The sequence below is a fragment of the Trachemys scripta genome, chromosome 15 (assembly GCF_013100865.1).
Source record: "Trachemys scripta elegans isolate TJP31775 chromosome 15, CAS_Tse_1.0, whole genome shotgun sequence".
In the NCBI taxonomy this organism is placed as follows: Eukaryota; Metazoa; Chordata; order Testudines; family Emydidae; genus Trachemys; species Trachemys scripta.
The window spans coordinates 4,007,970-4,030,366 of record NC_048312.1 but is presented as its reverse complement, the minus strand read 5'-3'; the positions used below and the strand labels follow the sequence as shown (position 1 = coordinate 4,030,366).

Below are 22,397 nucleotides of genomic sequence, written 5' to 3'. Positions count from 1 at the left end.
GAGAAGGAACTGCTGATGGAGGTCCAGGGTAGGAGGTTGCTCTGGCCACAGACACTCACAGGCTCCTTCCTATGAATTGAGGAGGGTGGTTGCTGCATGTTTGCTCTAGTATTTGATCAGATTCTTATCCTATACAGCTGCAGTCCCTGTGATCGATATTTAATGCAAAAACATCTGCTTCTTAGGAAGATGTCATCTCCTAAACACTGTAGGAAAATGCAGTTAACATTCTAATGAGGAGTCACAAACAGAAGGAGGTTTAAAGTTCTCTGGGGTGAATCTACTCACAAAAGGGGCAGCAGAGGGTCCTTAAAATGACTAGCTATTTACTGGCCGAGCTACAGAGCTGCTTGCTTTAATGGGGGTTTCTCAGAAAATGAAATTAATTTAGATAAATGACAGACAACACTGACACACAGAATTATGAGGCTAGATAGAGTAAAACCTATTTTGTGTGACCCTGGGAGTTGGGTGCTTGACCTTCATTGGAAATCAATGGGAGTTAGGTGCCAAACTCACTTAGGCACTTTTGAAAATTACAACCTAAGGCCTTGAGCCTGCAAACATTTATGTGTGTGAACTCACTGCATGCTGTTCACATGAATGAAGCTTGCAGGATCAGGCCCTTCGTTTGGAGATACATTGGAGCAGTCTCTTAAGGCAAGAGATTGCCTAGTAAAGGTGATCTATTGTAGAGGTCTTATAGTGTTTACACGTGTGTGCACCTGTACTTGAGTGAACTTGTGCAAAATATGTAACTTCATTATCTGAGAGAATGCACCATCAACCTAGCACACTTTTTCCTGTTGATATTCTCCTTCTACAGGATTTTCCTATAGATGGAAAGGGTAATTTAGCTGTGTGTGACTGTATATATCAATTATTCCTTTCCACTGAAAGACCCAACAGAGAAAATTACAGGAAAAAAGTGCTAGGAGGATGGTGAAGAAACAGTATTGCTTTCTCCCCTTGACAGGGTTTGTGTAGGCAGAAGAAGCAAGGGCATGATCACTGAACAATGTTGACTCTGAGGATCTATGGAGAATCCCAGTCCCAACCCTGCATATGTAGGAACATCCAGGTTGAATGCCTACCTTCTGTGTACTGACCAGCCTCCCACCCCTTGGATGGCTGACTCAGTGGCCATGTTGCTCCTGACTCCCCTTCCATGCCTGTTTGGCACTTCATCTTTCCAGTGTGGTGAAAGCCATGGACAGGGAGTTTATACTGCAAGGAACAGCACTAACCTATGCAGCAATTTGCTACTCAGGTTGTATGTGGCTGTGGTGGGAGAATCCTATGGGAAGCAGCTGCTCCCTAGCACTGCTGCTTTTTGGCCAGCCAGTCCCTCCAACCATGCACATACTTTAACATGTGCATTGCTGGTACAGAAGGGCTGCCAGGAGTTATATAGCAGGAGAACATACCATGTGATACATTTCCCATCTTCTTTAGGGATGACACTGTTCCTCCCTAATTCGTAGAGGGACTCTGTTATTGTGAAGTCACTTATCCCTACAAAATAACTTCAGAGGTTTCACTATAACCAGAATTGGCAAATTTGCACACTGTGCACTGAAACTATTGGGACTTCCCCTCTCCTCCATGGGAAACAATGGGCTAGATTCTAGCCTGCATGTCTGACAAGATGCAGCACAGGAGTCAGAGCCTAGGTGGAAAAGGTGTGACGGTAACTTTAAGCCCATCTCCATAATTCTGGGCAGCTCCAAGGTCTGATGCCACCCCCAGCATTAGGTAAAGCAAGCCCAGGAGCCAGCATCCCTCCACACATCCCTGTCATGTCACTTGAATACTGGAAGCATTCAGAGGCAGATTTTGCCCCCTTACTCACTGAGCAAACTACTACTCAGAGTGAATAAGGGTGGCACAATGTTACTGGATTAAGCACAGAGAGATGAAAGAGGTCCATAACCCAGGAATAGAAAGATTCTCAATGTTTTTTCAAGGCATACATTTATTTTAATGAAAGATAATAGTTCAAGGCAGAACATACAGAGTTAAAGAGTCTTCAGCAGATAGGATTGACCTTGACAACCCAACAAAATTTAATCATAAATTTCAAGAAGATTTGTGTCTTCTCTTCAGAAAATCCAGGTTAAGGCAAACAGTTTGATTCATTAAATGATTCAAGAAGGCTGCTATGTTCCACAGAGTAAAATGCTGCAGATAAATCCACTACAATGAGGGGAGTTATTGAACTGAAACTGCTAAGGGAAAGCAGTTACATTACAGCCCTTAACCAGAATGGGCTCAGCAGGGCAGACTGACCTAATCCCAGAGTGAAATTTATCCACAAAATTGTCTCTGACAAGATGAGATCACAGCAATTGTATGTAGCTACAGCTTCTTCCAAGATCTTGGTAGCAAATGGCATTTTAAACTAATGTCCTATTTGAAAAAGGTCATTCTGTAGCAGAGAACTTTTTTTTTTTTTAACAATACAGTGACTACACTACTTCTTTACTAAGCCAGGTGCCTTTTGATAAGACAAATTATGCAATAAATTAAAGGTCTAAAATAGCAATATAAGGTTCCCTACACTGTCCCTCTCCTCCTGCACTAAGCATTTAATAGGCATTAGACATTTATGAGAATGATACATTCAGTATGTATCCTACAGCTGCCAGGCCTAGGTTTGTTTCTTTTTTTAAATTTCTTTCCATTTTCTCTCTAATGCTCCCCTGGTTCTATCAAACCCCTGCTGTCTAGTCCCCCTACCCTTCCAGCTGCTCTCCTTCTCTCTAACAGCTGTTCCTCTGTCATTCTGCCATGCACTGAATGATCTCAGGCAAACAGGGGCTCAACCAGAAAGACACCTAATATGCCAGACATTTGGCTACCAAAAGCCCTTAGAATCAATTTAGTAATTAGTTGAAAATGAAAAGGACTGTTAACTGCCAAGGCCCCTAATAATGAGTGGCAGCTGCCGTCTTGAGGTGCTCTCAAAAGTCACAGGCGCCATCCAGCTACCTTCTTTCATAGCAGTGAAGTGAATCATCTTCACTGAATAATCCTAAAGCTAAACCAAATATTTTAAAAATAAAATAATACAAAACTGAGTGAGATCCCAAATTATTATGGGCCTGATCCTAGCCCTTCTTCCAAAGATGCACAGGGATTTAGACTCAATAAAACCAGTAGGGTGCAGTTGCAAGGGAGGCAGGAATTTCTAGTTTTCTACCCTCTCCAGCATCCCCATACTTATGGGCTTGGAGGTGGAATGGTAGGCTACCAGTTGTTGTCCTTGGCAAAGCTGGGGAGCAGGAGATACTACAGTGGCATTTGGAACACTGTGCTGATGAGCACAGCATAAGTCCCTGACCCTGGGGAGATAAATTGGACAGGAATAGTCTCAAGACTGCAGTAGCATTTCCTGAACAGATCCACTGCCTTTCCACAGCTTGGGAGGATTCTTCCCCTCTCTTCTCTCCTACAGCTGCTGTGCCAGGCATGCTTGTTTATTCTGGCTTTGCACAGCAGAGAGGATTTGGGCCTAACTGAATTACGGTTGCCAACCCTCCAGGATTGTCCAGGAGTCTCCAGGAATTAAAGATTAATCTTTAATTAATATCATGTGATGAAACCTCCAGGAATACATCCAACCAAAACTGGCAACCCTAAACTGAATACACGTGAAGATTTCAAAATCATCAATAAATATGTATTGAAAGAAAAGTGTTCTGTATCAGTTTCTCTCTGGCTGATTTGTTGAGCCCAGAGTTCTATTTTACCTTTGCTAAAGTGGATGATAAACATCATGTACCCCTAAAGCAGCCTAAGGAAAGTAACTCCTGCCCTGCTTTAGACATTTGTGACATTCCTGACTTGCAAGACAAACACTGAAGTCTGTGAACAAGTGAATGCCCTTCTGTGATTTTTAACTGTTCAGAAATATTCTATTAATGTTTCAGTAACTCGTGTTTTCAAGATTTAGTTTAAAAAAACCATTTACTCGTTAAATTGGCCTATACTTTGTCACATCCACTTACAGTATCGATAAAATCAAAAGCCAAATCATGTTCACTTTACTCACTTGAGTAACTCTGTTCCAGGGCACTCATTCTTAAAATCAGTGGAACTACTCATAGGAGGAAGGTGAGCGGATGTGACTTTTAATTTTTGCTCGTCAGCTCTTTGGAGCCAATCACATTACAGGACAATGAGCTGGAACCTCTATTCTGGAGGCCATTAATCAACACGGACAGGTAATTTCCAACTGTAACATCTTTACTACTAGCAATGATGCATGAGATAGACAGAACCCAGCTTGTCTTCAGATCCCAGTTGAGTAGCTTCCAGCAATGGTAGCTAGAAAACTCACCTTTTAACTTGTAAATTAAGTCAGCTGGCTCTGAAATTTATTCAGAGTGAAATCCACCCATCAGCTTGGGGAACACGAACAGAGTCATGCCAGGGCCACCACAGTCTCGCTGCTGTATGAGAGGAAAGGTGGCCAGAGCAGGTGGCAATGCAGAGACATTTACAGTGCCACGGAGATATTTCGGGGCCACGTTTTGAGGCACCACCGTGACATTTCCTGGTGACACTTTGTGGCTCCGCAGAGACATTGTCTGGCAACATTTCGCGAGGCTGCAAGGCTGTTTTGAGGGGCTGCTGCAGCGTGGTTAGAAGTCACCCCAAGCATTCAAAAGCCTGACCCAGGCCCCCTAAAATGGTGAGACTAGCTTAAAAATGGTAACTGTCCATTCTAACAGCAGGAACTACGGGCTCTTTGTTGGCCTCTCGGGTTGTGCTTTCCCGCTCTTCTCCAGCCAGCCAGCAGCTTGGCTCTTCGCTTAGTGCCAGCTGGGAGTCTCGCCCCAGGCGCACACCTCCCACCGGCTCAGTGACAATCCGCTCAGGGCAGCTGCCTCTACTACACCCCCGGCTCCGCCGAGCGCTGCTGGGGCGGGGGGAGGGGAGGAATCCTGTCGCCCGCCTCCAGGCCCTAGCAACCAGCCACTCCCCAGGAGCCCGTTGCTAGGGGGTCCGTGCGCTAACCCGGTCCGACCCGGCTACTTCCGGTCCGCTCCATCTCCCGCCCCCCGGACCCCGCGCTTCTGGGTGTCTTTGGTTCCGCCCGGCGGGCAGCCGGAAGGGCTCGGGGCATGCTGGCCGGGGAGACGGACAGGGCGGTCAGGCGGCTCCTGCGGGCCGGAGGCGCGGTCAGGTCAGGAACGGCGGGGGCGGGAAGGAAACATGGGGTTGGGCAGGACGAGAGGAGGGGCGGGGCGGGGCGGGTGCCAAGGGGAGAGCAGGCCCGGAGGGGAGGCCGGGGGGAGTCGGTCACGGGGGAGTGTGGGCCTGGGAGGGGGGGAGATGGGGCCCGTCCGTGGAGGGGCGGAGGCCGGAGCACACAGCCGACCTGCTGCGGCCTCTTCGCCCCTGACGTACGTGGCTGTTTGACTGCTGCTGAGGTGACCATCAAGCTCAGCCCGGGTCATGTCAGGGCCCCAGGGGCGTCCCCCTGGCTGGTCGCCCCAGCAGGAAGCCCGCCTGTGAACTGGGACTGGACAGTCTGAAACCCTTCCCGGGTGAGGAATGCCGTAAAGATCCCTGCCCCGCGGTAACTGTCCATTGTTCCACATCCAGAAAATAATTTGCCTCGGAGCTAGGGTGACCAGATGTCCCGATTGTATAGGGACAGGCCCGGTTTGGGGGTCTTTTTCTTATATAGGCTCCTGTTACCCCCCGCCCCCTTTCCTGATGTTTCACACTTGCTGTCTGGTCACCCTACTCGGAGCTAAGGAGGGGCTGTGTGTACATGTGGAATGCGATTGCCTGGCATTATTCTGAACTTGAATGTACTGACTTGTCATATGACGGGTTTCCTTTAACCATGCGCCAGGATTTATTTCTTGCATGTTACCATGTATCTAGAGAGATCCCCCCACCCAGGGAACAGCGGGCATTGTGTCTATAATGTTGCCAGCCCAAGAGCGACCGGACTGAGCTCGGCACCCCACTCAGAAGGACCATATGTTAGCAGCTTGTGCTGAAGGCTAGTCCTATGATTTGCAAATTTTGGATCCTTTGTTTACATGAGAGATGTATTGATGGTGTAACAATTACCAAAGACATGATTGGGGATAAAAACACACAAAAATAGGATCGTACCGGACAAAAATATCGGTGTTCTGTGTATTACAGTGTCCTTGCCTATCAGTCCTATATGATGTGTTAATGTTGTTACTGGTTTTCCAGTAGAAAACAGCAAGCAGACTTTTCCCCTTACTTTTTTAGGCATAAAGTAATGAAGAACTGGGGTGTTGTTGGTGGAATTGCTGCTGCTCTGGCAGCAGGCATATATGTTCTCTGGGGTCCCATCACTGAAAGAAAGAAACGCAGGAAAGGTGGGGAAAGTTCTAAATTGACCGACATTATCCATATCCAGTAACAGAAAAATGTGTGCTAATGATGAATACATTCTCATAATGTTCTCTAGAAAGGATGAGAGAATAGTAAAATTTCCATTTTATTGTGGGTTTGAATTTCTTTTGAGCTAAGACTTTGGATGTTAGAAATGTTGCCACTTTTCTTTTAATCGTTAGATTTTGTAAAACCTTTTGTTATATAGCAAAATATAAATTTTGGTCAGTGAATCATGTTGCCTCCTATATGAATTAGTCTGTATCAATAAAAGATTTTTATTTCCTATGTAGATTTGATCTTTATATATACTATTATGTTAGTTTAAAATTTTAAAAAGTATCATAATATATATTAGGCATGCTTTGTATGTGTTTTGTAATATGTTTGTATTACCTACGGAAATTCAATAAAACTTAAACAAATACACAAAATAAACACCTTCTGATTGAACATAAGCACAGGATAAGTGAATGTCTTCTGCTTTGGAAAGTAAATATTCATACTAAAAATAGCTAGAATAAAGAAATATATTACACAAATCTTTGAAAACTGGAGAGCATCCCTAATACAATACTAATCTCAGGGAAGGAGATCTCACTAAATTGAGACCAGGTGTGCAAAGGCACATACTTTAGGCCCCCATCCTGGAAACGCTTTTGAATGTGTTTAACTTCACACATCTGAATAGACTCATACAAGCTATTCGGATGTGTAAAAATTAAGCACATATGTAAATGTTAGGATTATTACTATTATTATTTATTATTACTACTTAGGAATTGCAGTCATGAGGCAGGACCCCAGAATCAGGGCCTTCAACCTTGCAGATAGTATTACAAGTCACAAATTGAAAATTAAATACATTACAGTTGTTAATTCCAGTTTATATGGTAATATACAGATAATCCCACAGTAATCCGTGCTTGATAGTGTTAAAGTATAGCTTTCTGAAATTCAGTCAAGAACATTTTTCAGAGGAAGTTTACTTTTTTTTTTACAATGGCATGATTCTTAGAGACCATAACACTATTGCATGTTTGAGTGTCTTCTGATTTCTTAAACAACAGTTGTAAACACCAAATAAAAGATAGAAGCTCGAAATCCAAATCACATGCATCATATCACTTTCAGTAAAAAAAAAACTGTCCTACGCTCTAGAATGTAAATTGTTCATGCGTATTTCTAGGGCTTGTGCCTGGCCTTCTCAACTTAGGAAACACCTGTTTCATGAACTCTTTGCTGCAAGGCTTATCTGCTTGTCCGTCTTTCATCAAGTGGCTGGAGGAGTTTACAGCCCAATACAAGACAGCCCAGAATGAATCATCGGAGCACCAATATTTGTCCCTTACTTTGCTGTGCCTTCTGAAAGGTATCACGTTGTTAAACTTCTAAGGGGTTAGGTTACATTAATTAATAAACCCTAATGTGTTACTGGTTTTAAGGAATTAATTTGCACGGTGCTTAGTCTAAATGAGAAAGTTGAGAAATCTTTTATTTTTAATCTCACAAAGATGTCTCCCAGCTGTTGTCACGCTCAGAATTCAATCAGAAATACATTTCATTTCCTATCATTTAAGGTGGAAATTTCTCAAATAAATGCATGAGAGAGCATATGTGATGTTTGTTAAAAAGAGCAGAAAACTAAGTTTCTTATTACGTTAATGAAGGTTGGGGGATCGAATAGGTAAACTTAATTAGCTGACTTGATGGTGTTCTCTGTGTACAAAGAAATGACTGTATCTTGGGTCCATTTTCTCTGTTGAAAGCTGAGGTTTTTTTATTTGCCCAGGTTTTCATTACTATTGAGTCCATGCAGCACCCTCAGGTTATTAGTGTGCTTCCTAAGTCCCACCAAGGAATCTCTCAAACCTCTACTGCTGAAGGAAGGATTAGCTCCACGATACGTAATATTTAGTTTACATTCATTTTCCAAGTCCCCTCTACTCTCCTCTCCTTGAAAAAGGATTTTTCCATTCAAAGTTGTTGTAAAGTTGAATGAGGTGCCAGGGTCTTGCCCCTTTCCCTGCCCCCACCTGCATTGTTGTTATGAAAGCTAAAGGAGAGGTCAGAGGGCGAGGTTTTAAAATAAATATAACTGCAGAACAAGCAGGGCCGGCTCCAGGCAGATGCTTGGGGCGGCACGTCCAGGTATTCGGCGGCAATTCGGCGAACGGTCCCTCACTCCCGCTGGGAACAAAGGACCTCCCGCTGAATTGCCGCCGCAGATTGCGATTGTGATCACGGCTTTTTTTTTTTTTTTTTTTTTTTGTGTGTTTTGGCTGCTTGGGGCGGCCAAAACCCTGGAGCCGGCCCTGAGAACAAGGATTTACAAACATGTGCAGCTGTTGAGGAAGGGGGAAAAAAGGCATTCTGCAAATCGTTCCTCTCAGACATAACTAAGAAATAACTGCACAGCTGTGGATCAGTGGGTTTAAAACGTCCCTGCGCCCAGACTGGCTGGGCCAGCTTCTTGTGCTTAAGCATGTGTTAACAAGTCATTCCACTGTTGTAAGCAAAAAGAAATTAGGCCCAGGATATCCAGGTTTTGTGATCTAACCAATCTTAGTGGCTCCATTTATCATTTTGAATTTAATACCTCCAGCTTTATCCTGCCAAGAGGTCACAGAAGATGATGTCCTGGATGCAAGCTGTTTGTTAGAAGTGTTAAGGCTGTACAGGTGGCAGATCTCGTCATTTGAAGAGCAGGTGATTATAAAATTTGAACTAGATTATAGTATATGTTTGAGCTTGGATACTGTGACGATAGGTGCCTTATGTAATATAAGGTATTTATAGAGCTGAGTATCAAATCTGAATCCTCTTCAGCATGGTGAAAAGTTATCTTTAGTAACTAAAAGAAAGCAGCAATGGGATTAATACATGACATCTTCAGTTTGTTTTAGAGACGCCTGATTCAGACTCTAATGCCTTTCAACTGTCAGCGTTTGGTCTGATGCTGCCAGGAGTGACAAAGTCTCAGGGGGTAAAATTCTAGTCCCATTAAAGTCATTGCAAGTTTTGCCATTGACTTTAACAGGGCCATGATAAAATGCCCTGGTTTCTGTTTTTAAGGAAGTTCCCTGTGTTTTCTTAAGGCTCCCAGATTTAGTTACACGTAACCGATGGGGCTTCTAGATCTTGTACACAGCACAAATGTGTACAAGCACAAGCTGTGCAGACAAACCCAACACAGTAGATTCTGCTTAATAGCAATATAGATATTGACAACTTCCTGTTAATAGCAGCATTTTGCCAGGAACCAATCCCATCACATTGACGTTAATGTTAACGGGATGCGGATATTGGCAACGGCATGCTGCTTAATAACACCATTTCTTTGAGTCTTGGAAGAAAGGCCCCAGCTGTTGGCAGGTTTGTGAGGATGCAGCCAGGGAAGGAAGTGCTGGGGAGTGCCTACCCTGGCCGCAGCCCTACAAACCTGCCTGTGGCTGGTGCTCAGCCCATCCCAGGGCTTCCTTCTGGGGTTGCAGCCTCACAAACCTGTTGCCGCACAGGGATGGCACAGGAGGTCAGAGGCTGTGGACAGGGCAGTAGTGGGGAAGGGGGCTGCAGCCCACATGCCAGAGCTGCATGGCACTTCTCCCTGCACTCTGCAGGCTGTACCCTGCTGGGGGGCTGCACCCAGGGAAGGAAGTGCTGGCACATGCTAAGCTCTGACCCCCAGAGAGCACAGGGAAGCATGTGATGCAGTCCCATGAGCCCCCAGGTCCCAATAGAAACTCCATCATCCTGCTGGTTTGCAGGGGGGCAGCCAGGGAAGGCATATCCCAGCACTTCCTTTCCTCGCTGTAGCCTCACAAACATGCCTTCTCCTTGTTAGCAACTGCTGGATAAGGGCAACTTTTTCATGGCAACTGCGGAGAATAAGCAGAATCTATTGTATTTGAAAAATGTTTTCTGCTCCTAAGTGTGGGAAGTTTGGGGTCAGTAAATTGGTTCAGTTGTCTCTTCTATAAATATGGCTGTATATTTTATACTTCATATCCAAAACAAATGACCTAAGGGTTCAGTTCTGCTCTCATTGAAGTCAGTCAATTTCACCATTGACCTCAGTGGAAAGCAGGCTTTGGGGTCATTATTGTGAGTATATTTTGTGTGTGTGTGTACACTCTTCAGTATTCTTTCAGTGTTATATGCCACAAATACATTTAAAAAAAATGTTGTACATTGTTGTGGGCTAAGCTTTGCAAAAAAGATTGTTGGCAAAATTGTAGCACAAGCATAGGGATATAGGACTGGAAGGGACCTCGTGGATCATCAAGTCCAGTCCCCTGCAATTGCAGGGAACCTCATCTTATAATCCTATTTATAAATTTATCTATCTTCATCTTAAAATGAGTAAGATAGTTTGCTCCCACTACTCGTATTGGGAGGCTGTTCCAGAACCTCACTCCTCTAATGGCACCTTAGAGACTAACAAATTTATTTGGGCATAAGCTTTCGTGGGCTAAACCCCACTTCATCGAATGCCCACGAAAGCTTATGCCCAAATAAATTTGTTAGTCTCTAAGGTGCCACAAGTCCTCCTTGTTCTTTTTGCTGATACAGACTAACACGGCTACCACTCTGAAACTACTCTAATGGTTAGAAAATCTTCTCATTTCCTGCCTGAATGTATTCACAGCCAATTTATACTCATTTGTTCTTGTGCCAACATTATCCTTTTGCTTAAATATCTCTTCTTCCTCTCTTGTGTTGACTCTCAAATGTATTTAGAGAGAGCAATTATATCTCCTCTCAGCCTAAGTGGTTATTATTAAATTAACTGGGTCTTAAAAGTGTAATAATTTCTTTTTAATGGAAAAATGAACACCTTATTTTGCCATGACAGATTCCTATGTGCACACACGCTCTTGGTATATTTGTTGATGCTGTCTTGTTTGATTCCCCTCTAAGTTGCATATCCCCCTTTAACAGGATGCTCATGAACTATTCCATGTCCTTACATCTTCGTTGGAAGATGAGCGAGATCGTCAGCCCCGGATCACACATTTGTTTGATGTGCATTCATTAGAGGTAAAACTGTATAAAAATGTTATTTCCCTTTCCTTTAAAGTGATAGAGCCTGTTTAGATACTAAATATGCAATGCTGTTCTTCCATCTTTGGATAAAAATGAATTAATAAAACTAGCAAATTGAAAAAGAGAACTTTTCAAAGCAATATAATATTTTAGGACTTTGCATTTATATTGACTCAGTCATTCAAGGAGCTGAGCGTCCTCAATGCCCATAAACATCAGTGGGAGTTGAGGGCACTCAGCATCCCATGGGATTGGGCCCACAGCACCATCCATTTGAGAATCTCAGTATACTGTATGGATGGACTATAGGAATTGCCATAATGGCCCAGACCATTGGTCCATCTAATCAGGTATCTAACAGTTGTCAATACACCAAGTGCTTCAGAGGGAGATACAAGAAACTATATAATGGACAATTATGGAATAAACTTCTAACCTTCCACAATTAGCAGTTGACTTATTCTCTGAAACATGAAGGTTTAAATCTCTTATACATTTTTATTCTATCTAATATAACTGGATGTTCTGTCTATTAAGCTTTTATCAATTGTTGTAAGCGCTCAGTATCTTGTTGCTCCAAGTTCCAGCGTTCATGGTGCGTGATATAAAAAACCCTTCTTTTATCTATTTTAAATTCATTGCTTTTTAGTTTCATTGGTTGTCCCTATATATTAATTTTTTTAAAGGTACAATTTTTAGACTCAAATGAGAGCATATTTAAGATTTTGTATTTTGTAAGGTGAGATTTAATACAATCTTTTTCCCTCCTGTGTAGCAGCCAGAAATAACCCAAAAGCAAATAAGCTGCAGGACAAGAGGTAACATTTTCTCCCTTGAAAACATGTGAAATATTAAATAAATGTGCATATTTACTTATAGACATGGCAACAGTAGTTGTTTTACTCACGGAAGTAATATTACTATTATTTCATCTGTTTCTAGTGACCAGGAATGCATCTTTAAATGTCTCTAAAGACCATGTTAATTAAAGATTTGTAAACAGAAAGTGAAGTGTTCTTAAAAAACCTGGGTTTTAACAGCTGTAAAAAAGCAACAACCCCAAAGAAATAAAAAATCCAGGCATTATAATGATCATGATGAACGTGGAAGTACTAAATATTAAAGACAGTTACAACTTCGTATTTTAGGGTCACTTCACCCCATGTTGAGTCACTGGAAGTCTCAACATCCTTTTCATGGAAGGCTGACCAGTAACATGCTTTGCAAACACTGCAAACACCAGGTACAAGAATTTGTGTGTTTGAGATTAATTATAAACAAATAAAAAAGGAAAGCTTAATCAAAGGGGATTCTTTAATGACAAGAACCATCTTTTGTTTTATTTTGTGCAATCCTGAAAATTTGCAGGATTGGGGCCTTATATTGTAAGCAAACCAGGGCAAGAACTTTGTTTTCATATTTGTCTGTAAAGTGCCTAGGACAGCATTGGTGCTGTACAAATATGTGATAATAATAATTAATAATGAAAAATACAAAATTGTGACCATGCTTTGTTTTGTAAGTGTGGTGATTGTAACTTAAATATTGCTTTTAGTATTTGACTTTCACTTGCAGACACATTCGTGTTATAAGAGAAATCCGGTAGCACAGGTAGCATTTTAAGACTTGGTCATTCAGTCTTCAAACAGCCAATGTTCCTGTTAATTCTTGTGCAGTAAATGTGGGATTGGGCCGGGAGTGTTGACTTCTGTGCTGGACAGAGGAAACAGTATCTAATGCTTACAGAATATCTTCTGCTACCATGGAAAAATTCTACTCAAATATTTACAGAACAATTTCCAAAACTCTTTCTTTGCAGAAAAAAATAAACCTGCCCTCCAGTAAACTAACCAGAAGATATTTTGACCAGATATTTGAATTGTTTGTAACTAATTTTGCTGTATTTAGAACTACTAATCCAGATCAGATTATATCTAGTTAGAGTCCAGTCCTGTTAGGTGTTAGTACCCTTAACTACCATGTAGGACCATAGGAGTAGAGAGTGCTCGGGCCTGTTTTCATTAGGCTGAAGGTGGACTGTAACCCTGTGGACATGTGAAATGTTTTCTTTCAGAGTCCTGTGAGGTGTGATACATTTGACAGTCTTTCGCTGAGTATTCCAGCAGCCATGTGGGTATGTACTTTCTGCTGAAGCATGATCCATTTTGTACTACATGCTGCCTTATGGTCAAAGCTTTATTCTAGACTCGAGTCTTGTGCCTGAATTTAAAATGATGGGGTGAAATTGTAAATCAGTCATTTAGAATTAATTTTATTACATTTTATTAATTTTTGTTGTTGTTTTAGTAGATTTTCCTGATTCAGTATCTTACTCTGAACATAGTGGGGCAAATTTCTAGCTTAGCTAACCAAGTGTAACTTCATTGATATCAATGGAGTTGTCTGCCTACACCAGTAATAAATTTGGCCCTGTCTGCATATCTAGAGATACCAAAGTGCAACCTGAGGGCTGTGTGTTTCCTGCAAAGTCCTAGTATGTGCTTCTGCTTGCTTTCTCCCGATGATTAGAGTGAGGACAAAGGTGCCAAATTGTAGACTTTTAGAGCTGGTGATTTCAATAAAGAAGCCATTTCTGTTAATCTCTAAAGCCGTGTTTCTCAACCTTTTTGATACAAGGGACCAGCTTGCTGCCTTCCTAAACTCTGTCAGGTAGACCTCAGGGACCAGTGCCGGTCCACGTAGCGGTTGTCGAGAAACACTGCTCTAAAGGAGATACAAGTCTGGACAAATATTATGGTTGTTTGCAAAGTTATTATTAGATTACAAATAGTCCACCTGTATGCAAAATTTGTGTGGTCCTTAGTATTGTAAAGCTTGGGCCCCTCATATACTGTGTGTTATTAGTTTGTGTCTCCAGACAAGGGGTCTAACTGTTATCCCCTTCGTGTGTTCATGGAACAGCCATTTGCATTCATAGTTTTGTGCCAGTGCCTAGGGGAGAACAGAACCGGGCTTTTGACACTTTTTCTGTGCTAGTTTCCTATTTTTATACCCAAGTTGAAGATGACCCCAGCTCATCAGCAGTATAGATTTTGCCATCGAAAAGATGGCTAAAAATAGCAAGAAAGCAACTAATGCATGAGACGTAAAATACAGCCAGAAAGCCACATTCCTGCTGGGCAAGGGGTCAGGCTGCAGAAGGTGTTTCATGGGGCACTGTGTAATTGTGGAGGGAAGTATTGTAAGAGGGCCAGGGATCCATTGGTTCAAAACCCCACTAAGAAGGTGACACAGGAAGTGTAATGAAACAAATTACCGAGGGAGGTAATGGAATCGCTGTCACTTGAGGTTTTTAAGAACAGATTAGACAAACCTGTCAGGGATGGTCTAGATCAGTGTTTCCCAAACTTGGGACGCCGCTTGTGTAGGGAAAGCCCCTGTTTACCTGCTGTTAGACTGTTTACCTGCCACGTCTGCAGGTCCAGCCGATCACGGCTCCCACTGGCCGCGGTTCGCTGCTCCAGGCAATGGGAGCTGCTGGAAGTGGTGCGGGCCGAGGGACATACTGGCCGCTGCTTCCAGCAGCTCCCATTGGCCTGGAGCAGCGAATCGCGGCCAATGGGAGCCACGATCAGACGGACCTGTGGACGTGGAAAGTAAACAAACCGGCCGGGCCCACCAGGGGCTTTCCCTATACAAGCGGTGTCCCAGGTTTGGGAAACACTGGTCTAGGTAATACTTAGTCCTGTCTTAGTGCAGGGGACTGGACTAAATGACCTCTTGAGGTCCCTTCCAGTGTTACCATCCTATGGCTACTACTCCTGCACATAGACTATAACAGCTCCCAAGGATGAACTGGGTGGAAGGAGGAGGCTTCCATTCCCCCACCAACCTTGTGTATGTTCTCTGCTCAAAGCCCTTCTACTCTAGCTTTGTGGAGGAGCCAGGATTTAGCTCAGAATGTATTAATTCCTGTTAAATAGATAACTAAAATCCTTTAACAGAATTTAATTGTGTGCATCATAAAATCAGTGCAAAATTGTTTTTTCTCACACTCAGGGTCGTCCTATGACACTGGACCACTGCCTCCACCATTTCATCTCTTCTGAATCAGTAAAGGATGTTGTATGTGACAACTGCACTAAAGTATGTACTTTTAATTTATATACTCTTCCAGCCCAGTTTCTAGATCAAGTGACTCAGAGTGAGGACTCCTAGGTTCTACTCCTTGCACTGCTGCTGACTTGCTGAACCCTCAGTTTCCTCACCTCTGAAGTGAGGATTCTACCTCACAGGGTGTTAGGAGTCTGAAATTATGAGTAGTTTGTAAAGCACTTTACAGATCCTGGAATACTCAGTGATGGCCAAGTATTAAATCTTATAATATCCTGGTGGGTTGTTTTTTTCTGATCTTTAAACACTGTTTTACAACTACACCTCTACCCCGATAGAACACTGTCCTCGGGAGCCAAAAAATCTTACCGTGTTATAGGTGAAACCGTGTTATATCGAACTTGCTTTGATCCACCGGCGTGCGCAGCCCCGCCTCCCCCGAGCACTGCTTTCCCGCGTTATATCCGAATTCATGTTATATTGGGTCGCGTTATATCGGGGTAGAGGTGTACTTGTAACTTGACTGTAGCACAGGGAGCAAGAGTAATGTGACTTAAGATTAGACAGAGAATGTCTAAAGGTTAGACTTGAACCCAGAACTTTTGGGTTCATGGGCACTTTCTAGAAATGTTTCTATTTAGTTTCACTTCTTAATTCTCATGCACTGATATAGTTCTGCACTTCTGAGGTTACAAACAGCTGGGAAATGGTTAAACCTAAACAAACTGTTTAAACCTGCGTATAGCCCTCAATAAGAAACTACTATTTTTTGGCATATGCACACCCCTAGTATTGGTTTGTGTAATTTAATATTATGGATAATTAAATGGCTATAATTATGTTTCCTTTGATTTCAGATTCAGGCAGAAGGAACACTGAATGGGCAAACCACAGAAAACCAGAGAACAACGTTTGTTAAACAATTAAAGCTAGGGAAGGTGAGACAAATTGATTTGGCAAATTTATTTTTAAAGCCTCTACAGTAGTGTCTTCTAAAACAATCCAGTGACTTATCTCTTCAGTCTGTTATTTTGATACCCACTTCTTGGCACTGAGCTTGGAGACCATTCGTATTCTATTTTGTACTTAAATGTGAACTCATTTGGCAGTTTTGTATGCCATAACACCTTGACTCAGCAAAGCACTTAAGCCTATGCTTAACGTTAAACACATGAATAATCTCACCTTAATTCTACAGTGTGTGTAAACATATGTACTGCTGAGTTGTGGCTTATATGTCCCTTGAGATTCAGCAATAAAAATATGTGATTCCGTATTTCAGTGGTGAATTAAGTAATTCCTATATATATTTTGTTAAACACTTTGCCATCCCTAAGCAATGGCATGTTCTTAAAATAAATAAATAAGCCCCATTCTGAATGCAGGTGATTGGGTGGGTGAACATGGTAATAAACGGCTGAAACAACTTAGATTGTTCTGTGTTTGTGCAGCACACAGCACAATTGGATCCGAGTCTATGACTAGAGCTCCTAGGCACGACAGTTATACTAATAACTTAATTGAAAGAGAGAGTAAAACCTTGTGCTGCACTTTGGGTGTAAAACAATGGAACTGTTTGACTCCAGTTTCCATGGCGCTTGCTGGATTCACTCTGACCAGCCACAAAAACATTGCACATGGAAACTTAGCTCTGGTTACAGTATAATAGCACTAACTGCAAGAGACCCGATTCCTCTGTCCCCAAGGGATTATATTGATCAGAATCTTTGGTCTGCGCTGGACAAGTTTAAAAAGATTTTAGATGAGTCTTTTAGAAACATGCATGTGTTTTTATTGACTTTTCCCACCTGTGGCAAACCCCGTTAATTTTGTCCATCTACCTAATAAATTATGGTAGTGTTATTAGAAACCTCTCTTCTGACTGTCAGGCTTTATACTTTGTATTTTAGGCTTGGTCTACACCGGGGGTGGGGGCGGGGAGTCGATGTAAGATACGCAACTTCAGCTATGGGAATAGCGTAGCTGAAGTCGACGTATCTTATTTCGACTTATCTCCTGTCCTCATGGCGCGGGATCGACGGCCGTGGCTCCCCCGTCGACTCTGCTACCACCGCTCGCCCCGGTGGAGTTCCGGAGTCGATGGGAGCGCGTTCAGGGATCGATATATCACATCTAGACAAGACGCGATATATCGATCCCCGATATCTGGACGTACCCATAGGTATTACTTCTAGTGGATATAGTAGCAGATGAGAAGCCAGTTTAGTAATCCACTTCCCCATTCACTCTCTTGGACTTTAATTCTAGTTCCAAGAATATACTTCTAAATCAAGCAGTCGTTTCTTCCTATTTTTAATATGTCTGTTGACATTGTATTTCTGTGGAATGTGCTTGAAGCTCCCTCAGTGTCTGTGTATCCATCTGCAAAGGCTGAGCTGGTCAGACCAAGGCATGCCTCTGAAACGTCATGAACATGTGCAGTTCAATGAGTTCCTGATCATGGACATCTACAAATACCACCTCCCTGTCCATAAATCAAGCCAGCATGATCTAAACCAGAAAGGCAATCCATGGATGTCGTCTGAAACAAAGGCTGGGTCAGCAGTAAAAGCCTCAGGTATTTGATCTGAAAATAAAAAATATCAGGTAGTTTGTCAGTGTATAAGAAAAAAATATATTTATTTTGAATTATACTAAAACCTAGAAAGATCCCCTTTCCCAGCAGGCTTTGGCCCCTTGACATATATTTAAAATACAGTTCTTCCCTGTTCACTCCCATTCCAAAATACTTGGAGCATAGGTGGGCTGTGGAGAACTGGGCTGCATTAGCCCCAAAGGATGGGTGAGTTCTGAAGTCGATAGGCCCTCACAGAGAATGTCTCGTTAGTAGACCACCACTTTTAAACCAAGGGAGCTCCAACTATGGCTGTATTGCAGGGGGAGTGCAGACCCTGGAGCGCTCATGTAATGTGGTCACAATGAGACCCTGTGTCAAAACTAATGTTGAAATTGCAGGGCAGTTCGAGGTGTAAATTATACCGTGTTTAACGAAAAGGGCCTGATCCTACAAACCCTTATTTATGCGAGGAATCCCATTGCGTTCAGGAGGCCTGTTCACATAGGAAAGAGTATATAGGCTCATGTGTCAAAAACTGTGCATTAGGGAAAATGGCCCTGGATCCAGTCAGCCTTCAGTGTGCAGGGTGCCCATTAAAGTCAGAATTCAGCTCTAAAGAAGTCTTTTGTTGGCAGGAACAGCCATTGAGGAGGCGTTAGGCATGCAAACTGTGCCCTTGCTTGATAACGCCACAACTTTTTGCTTAAATAAATAAACAAAATCTTCACAAACTCGAGCAAACTGTTTCCAGTCTATATGGCTATATTGTATCACATCATTAGAGCTTAATTCCTTTGTTGCTGCTGGTCCCAAGTCTTCAAATAATTACTTGAATCGACGGCTAACTACTACTTCAAATAACCCAAACTGAGCAGGGCTCTTGCAGCCACATTCTACTATGAGCTGTTAACGGTGTCCTTGGATATAATGCTCCCCTTCCTCATTAGGGGATTGTGAGGTTTAATTAATTAATGTTGGTAAAGTGCTTTCAGATTCTCTAATGAAAGTTGCCATAGAGAGCACAGGACTATTATTTGTAATATGAATAGTTAAGCTGCAGATCAGTTAAATCACTGAATGTATAATTTCTCTGGCAGATCTGGAGCAGACATGTAGCACTAAATCATTCTTTATGAACGGCACCTGCTCTCCTTCATTATTAACATCCCCGATAACTTTCCCACTTGCAGTGGTTTCAGATTGCAGGTAAGTCAGACTTTTGAAGTTATTTCATAATTTCTACCCGTGCTTAAAACTGATGTAGATGATAGTTTCCTTTATTCCATCTTTACTGTGATTCGGTAGCCACAGAATTTACCATTTATCCCAGCTACTGCAAGTGTCCTCCTCGTTAGCAAAGGATTTCTGTCCCTTTCTGTTTGGGTGATTTGGCAGGTCTACTCTGCTCCCTGTGTCCGCAGCTAGTAAAAGGACTTGTGTGAATTATAAGTGAAGAGTTCAAAATCTCCTTTCTCTGGTTGTTTTTGCTCTGATGGCTCCTGCAGGAAAAAAATCAGGAGTGCAGCAAGCTTCTTACTGCAGAGCCATCAACATATAACTGCTGCCTCTTCGCTGATATCTCCCTTTTCTTTTCTCTTGACTTTTGAGAACAAACGAGTGTTTGTCATTTCTTGTAGACTTTGTACAAGCCTGTTTTTTAGAGGAGCTGTGTGCTCGCTGCTCCCTGCAACTTCTGTTGGAGCAGTGGACACTTCGCTCTTGTGATGATCAGGCCTAGTACTTGTCCTGTTAAATATTTTCCCCCAGAGCACTCCTAGTTTGAGACTATTCACTTTTCCCATGTGGCTGATATATAGTTCCTATAATGTCTGTCTTATCAGTAATCATGTATTTTCCCTGGAGTATATACTGACTTAAGATATTCCCTGCCTTTGCTCGCACCATGTGTCATGACCTGTTCCAGGAGGGGCAGCAATGGCTGTTTTATAGCCCACATGTTCGGTGAGATTCACAGCTTAGAAAAACAGGTGCATGGAGCAAGTACTTGAGAGGGCTTCCATGATTATATAGGGATGGTGTCATGTAATTTTATGTTTTTTCTGTTAAAATCATGTGTCCTGGGATAACTTTTACCATTAACACTGCTGTAGAACTTAGCATTCACATACTAAAGGAAACAGGTGGGGGGGCCTCACTGCAAAATTCAGAGCCAGTGTGCTGCACAGTATGCAGTGGCCCTCTCTAGAATACATTCCAGAAACTGTTTTCATTAATACTCAGAGCAGCAGTTCTATTCTCCTGATTGGAGAAGAGTGAAGCATTTTGACCAGGGGTCCCCAACGCGGTGCCCGCGGGCGCCATGGCGTCTAAGTGCGCCCGCTTACTGGCCGGCGGACGATATCCACCAAAATGCCGCCGAGAAGCAGCGTCATCCAGAGGTGTCGCCACCGAAAATCGCCTATTGACGTTGCCGCATGTTGGCGGCATTTCGGCAGATGCTCGTCTGCTGCCACGGTCCTCTGTGGCTCGTCGTCTGGCGCCTGCCAGACGAAAAAGGTTGTGGACCACTGATTTTGACAATTGCAGTGAAGATCTGGGGTGTTATGAGGGAATGTGCTGCTGTGAGAGTGCATCTCTTATGAAGGGGGTCCATGGAATGAAAAACATGCTTTAAAATGAACTAGCTACTGAAAATAAAGTGACTGGGGATTCTCCAGGTACATGTTTGATACACAAGTGCTGCTGACCCCTTCCTTTCTCTCATTTGCCCTTCAGTTCCCCAGTGTACCTCTACCGTCTGATGGCTGTTGTAGTTCATCATGGGGACATGCATTCTGGACACTTTGTGACATATCGCCGCTCTCCGCCTTCTCCCAAGACCGCGCTCTCGGTTAGTAACCAGTGGTTGTGGATTTCAGATGACACTGTGCGCAAAGCTAGTTTGCAAGAAGTGCTTTCATCTAGTGCTTACCTGCTCTTTTATGAGCGTGTTCACTCAAGAATGCAGCACCAAACTCAGGATTTCAGGGCTGAAGAATAACTTGGACCTCTGGAGAAGGATAAAACTGCTCTTGTGAGATGTACATTGCACCTCCTGACTGTTATGCAAATAGCCCACTACATGCCCTTTGATATTCCATTCCTTCCTGGCAATGGTGCCTGGCTACTGCAGGGAGCTAGTGTTTCATACCAAAACGATGTTGCCCAAAGTTGGTTTGCTAGTGCTGGGCACTCCAGAGTGTGTCTGCGTTAGAGAAGCATGTTTGCTGTTCAGATAATATTCTCTCTGCATCACAGATTTGAAACAGGGACTTCCTAGGGCCACATCTTTTTATTCTGACTTGTATGCATGTTTTCAGATGGAGCTGCTTAGTGTCACCTTAAGATATTTCTTAGCTGGGGAGCCCTAGAAGTGATTGATGAGAAATTACTGTTATCAAAGGCAATGATTTAAAAAAATGAAGTGCCTTGAGATTATTTAAATGGTTAAATTACCATTGTCTACATCTACAATCTGTGGATTACATTCTGGTAAACATCTATATCAAAGTGATATGAAGAACTATTAACTGAATCACATTTTTTGTCATAACCCCAGCTAAGCAACTAAAACAAGTTGTCTCTACCCAACATGCTTGATCCAAAAAAGCTCTTTCCTATTTGTATCTTTTTTTCCCTAATATTTCATTTCTTTGTACATCATAGAAGTACTTATATGTCAATACAAACTGCAGTTTTCTGTTTCAGGGAAATACTCAAATAGTTGATCAATTAGAACTGAGACACTGATTTGTTGCTCCATATCATCATACTATAAGAGATGTTAAGAGAGAACAGTATCTGCTAGCAATCGCTATGGTAATGTCGTCTGTCTCTATAAAACAATTCAATACTGTTGCATTAGATCATCAGGTAGACTGTGCCTCTCAGTGCTGATCTTAAAGGTGACTGATTGGTACTCTAAACTCACCTTTCCTACCTTAACAATGAACACTGCCATTCCCTATCATCCCTTCTAATGAATGCCTTCTGATCTGCAATGGCGTTTGAACCGGTTGGGATTGTGAGCCTGGGACTTGAAGCAACATGTGTCATGGTGGGTTAGAATACACACAGTTGCATGGGCAGTGATTGGGACTTTGTCCAGTAGCCTGAACAGATTGGTATCACTGCACTAGATATTGCTATTTTTAAAGAGTTTGATATTAACCGTATATTGCTGCTCTGTGCTCTTTGGTGTGTAAAAAAAGAGATGGGGAAAGAGGCAAGAAATCCTTTTGGCTGTTTTTAAATTAATGGGGATAAAATGGACAGACGTGGGCGTTCTTTTCTATTTATGTACTTCGGG

General features: G+C 42.6%; 1 protein-coding gene across 1 annotated transcript; it reads left to right on the top strand.

The window, feature by feature from the left end:
- The first annotated feature begins 5,095 nt into the window (after nt 1-5,095).
- USP30 (ubiquitin specific peptidase 30) lies at nt 5,096-21,111 on the top strand. Its single transcript, XM_034791045.1, has 13 exons — nt 5,096-5,191; nt 6,265-6,374; nt 7,580-7,762; nt 8,996-9,099; nt 11,332-11,430; nt 12,212-12,254; nt 12,585-12,679; nt 13,511-13,570; nt 15,457-15,543; nt 16,368-16,448; nt 17,869-18,088; nt 19,186-19,294; nt 20,825-21,111. The coding sequence occupies exons 1-13, from the start codon at nt 5,130-5,132 to the stop codon at nt 21,087-21,089; spliced, it is 1,518 nt and encodes a 505-aa protein (XP_034646936.1). The 5' UTR covers nt 5,096-5,129; the 3' UTR covers nt 21,090-21,111.
- Nucleotides 21,112-22,397: the final 1,286 nt, after the last annotated feature.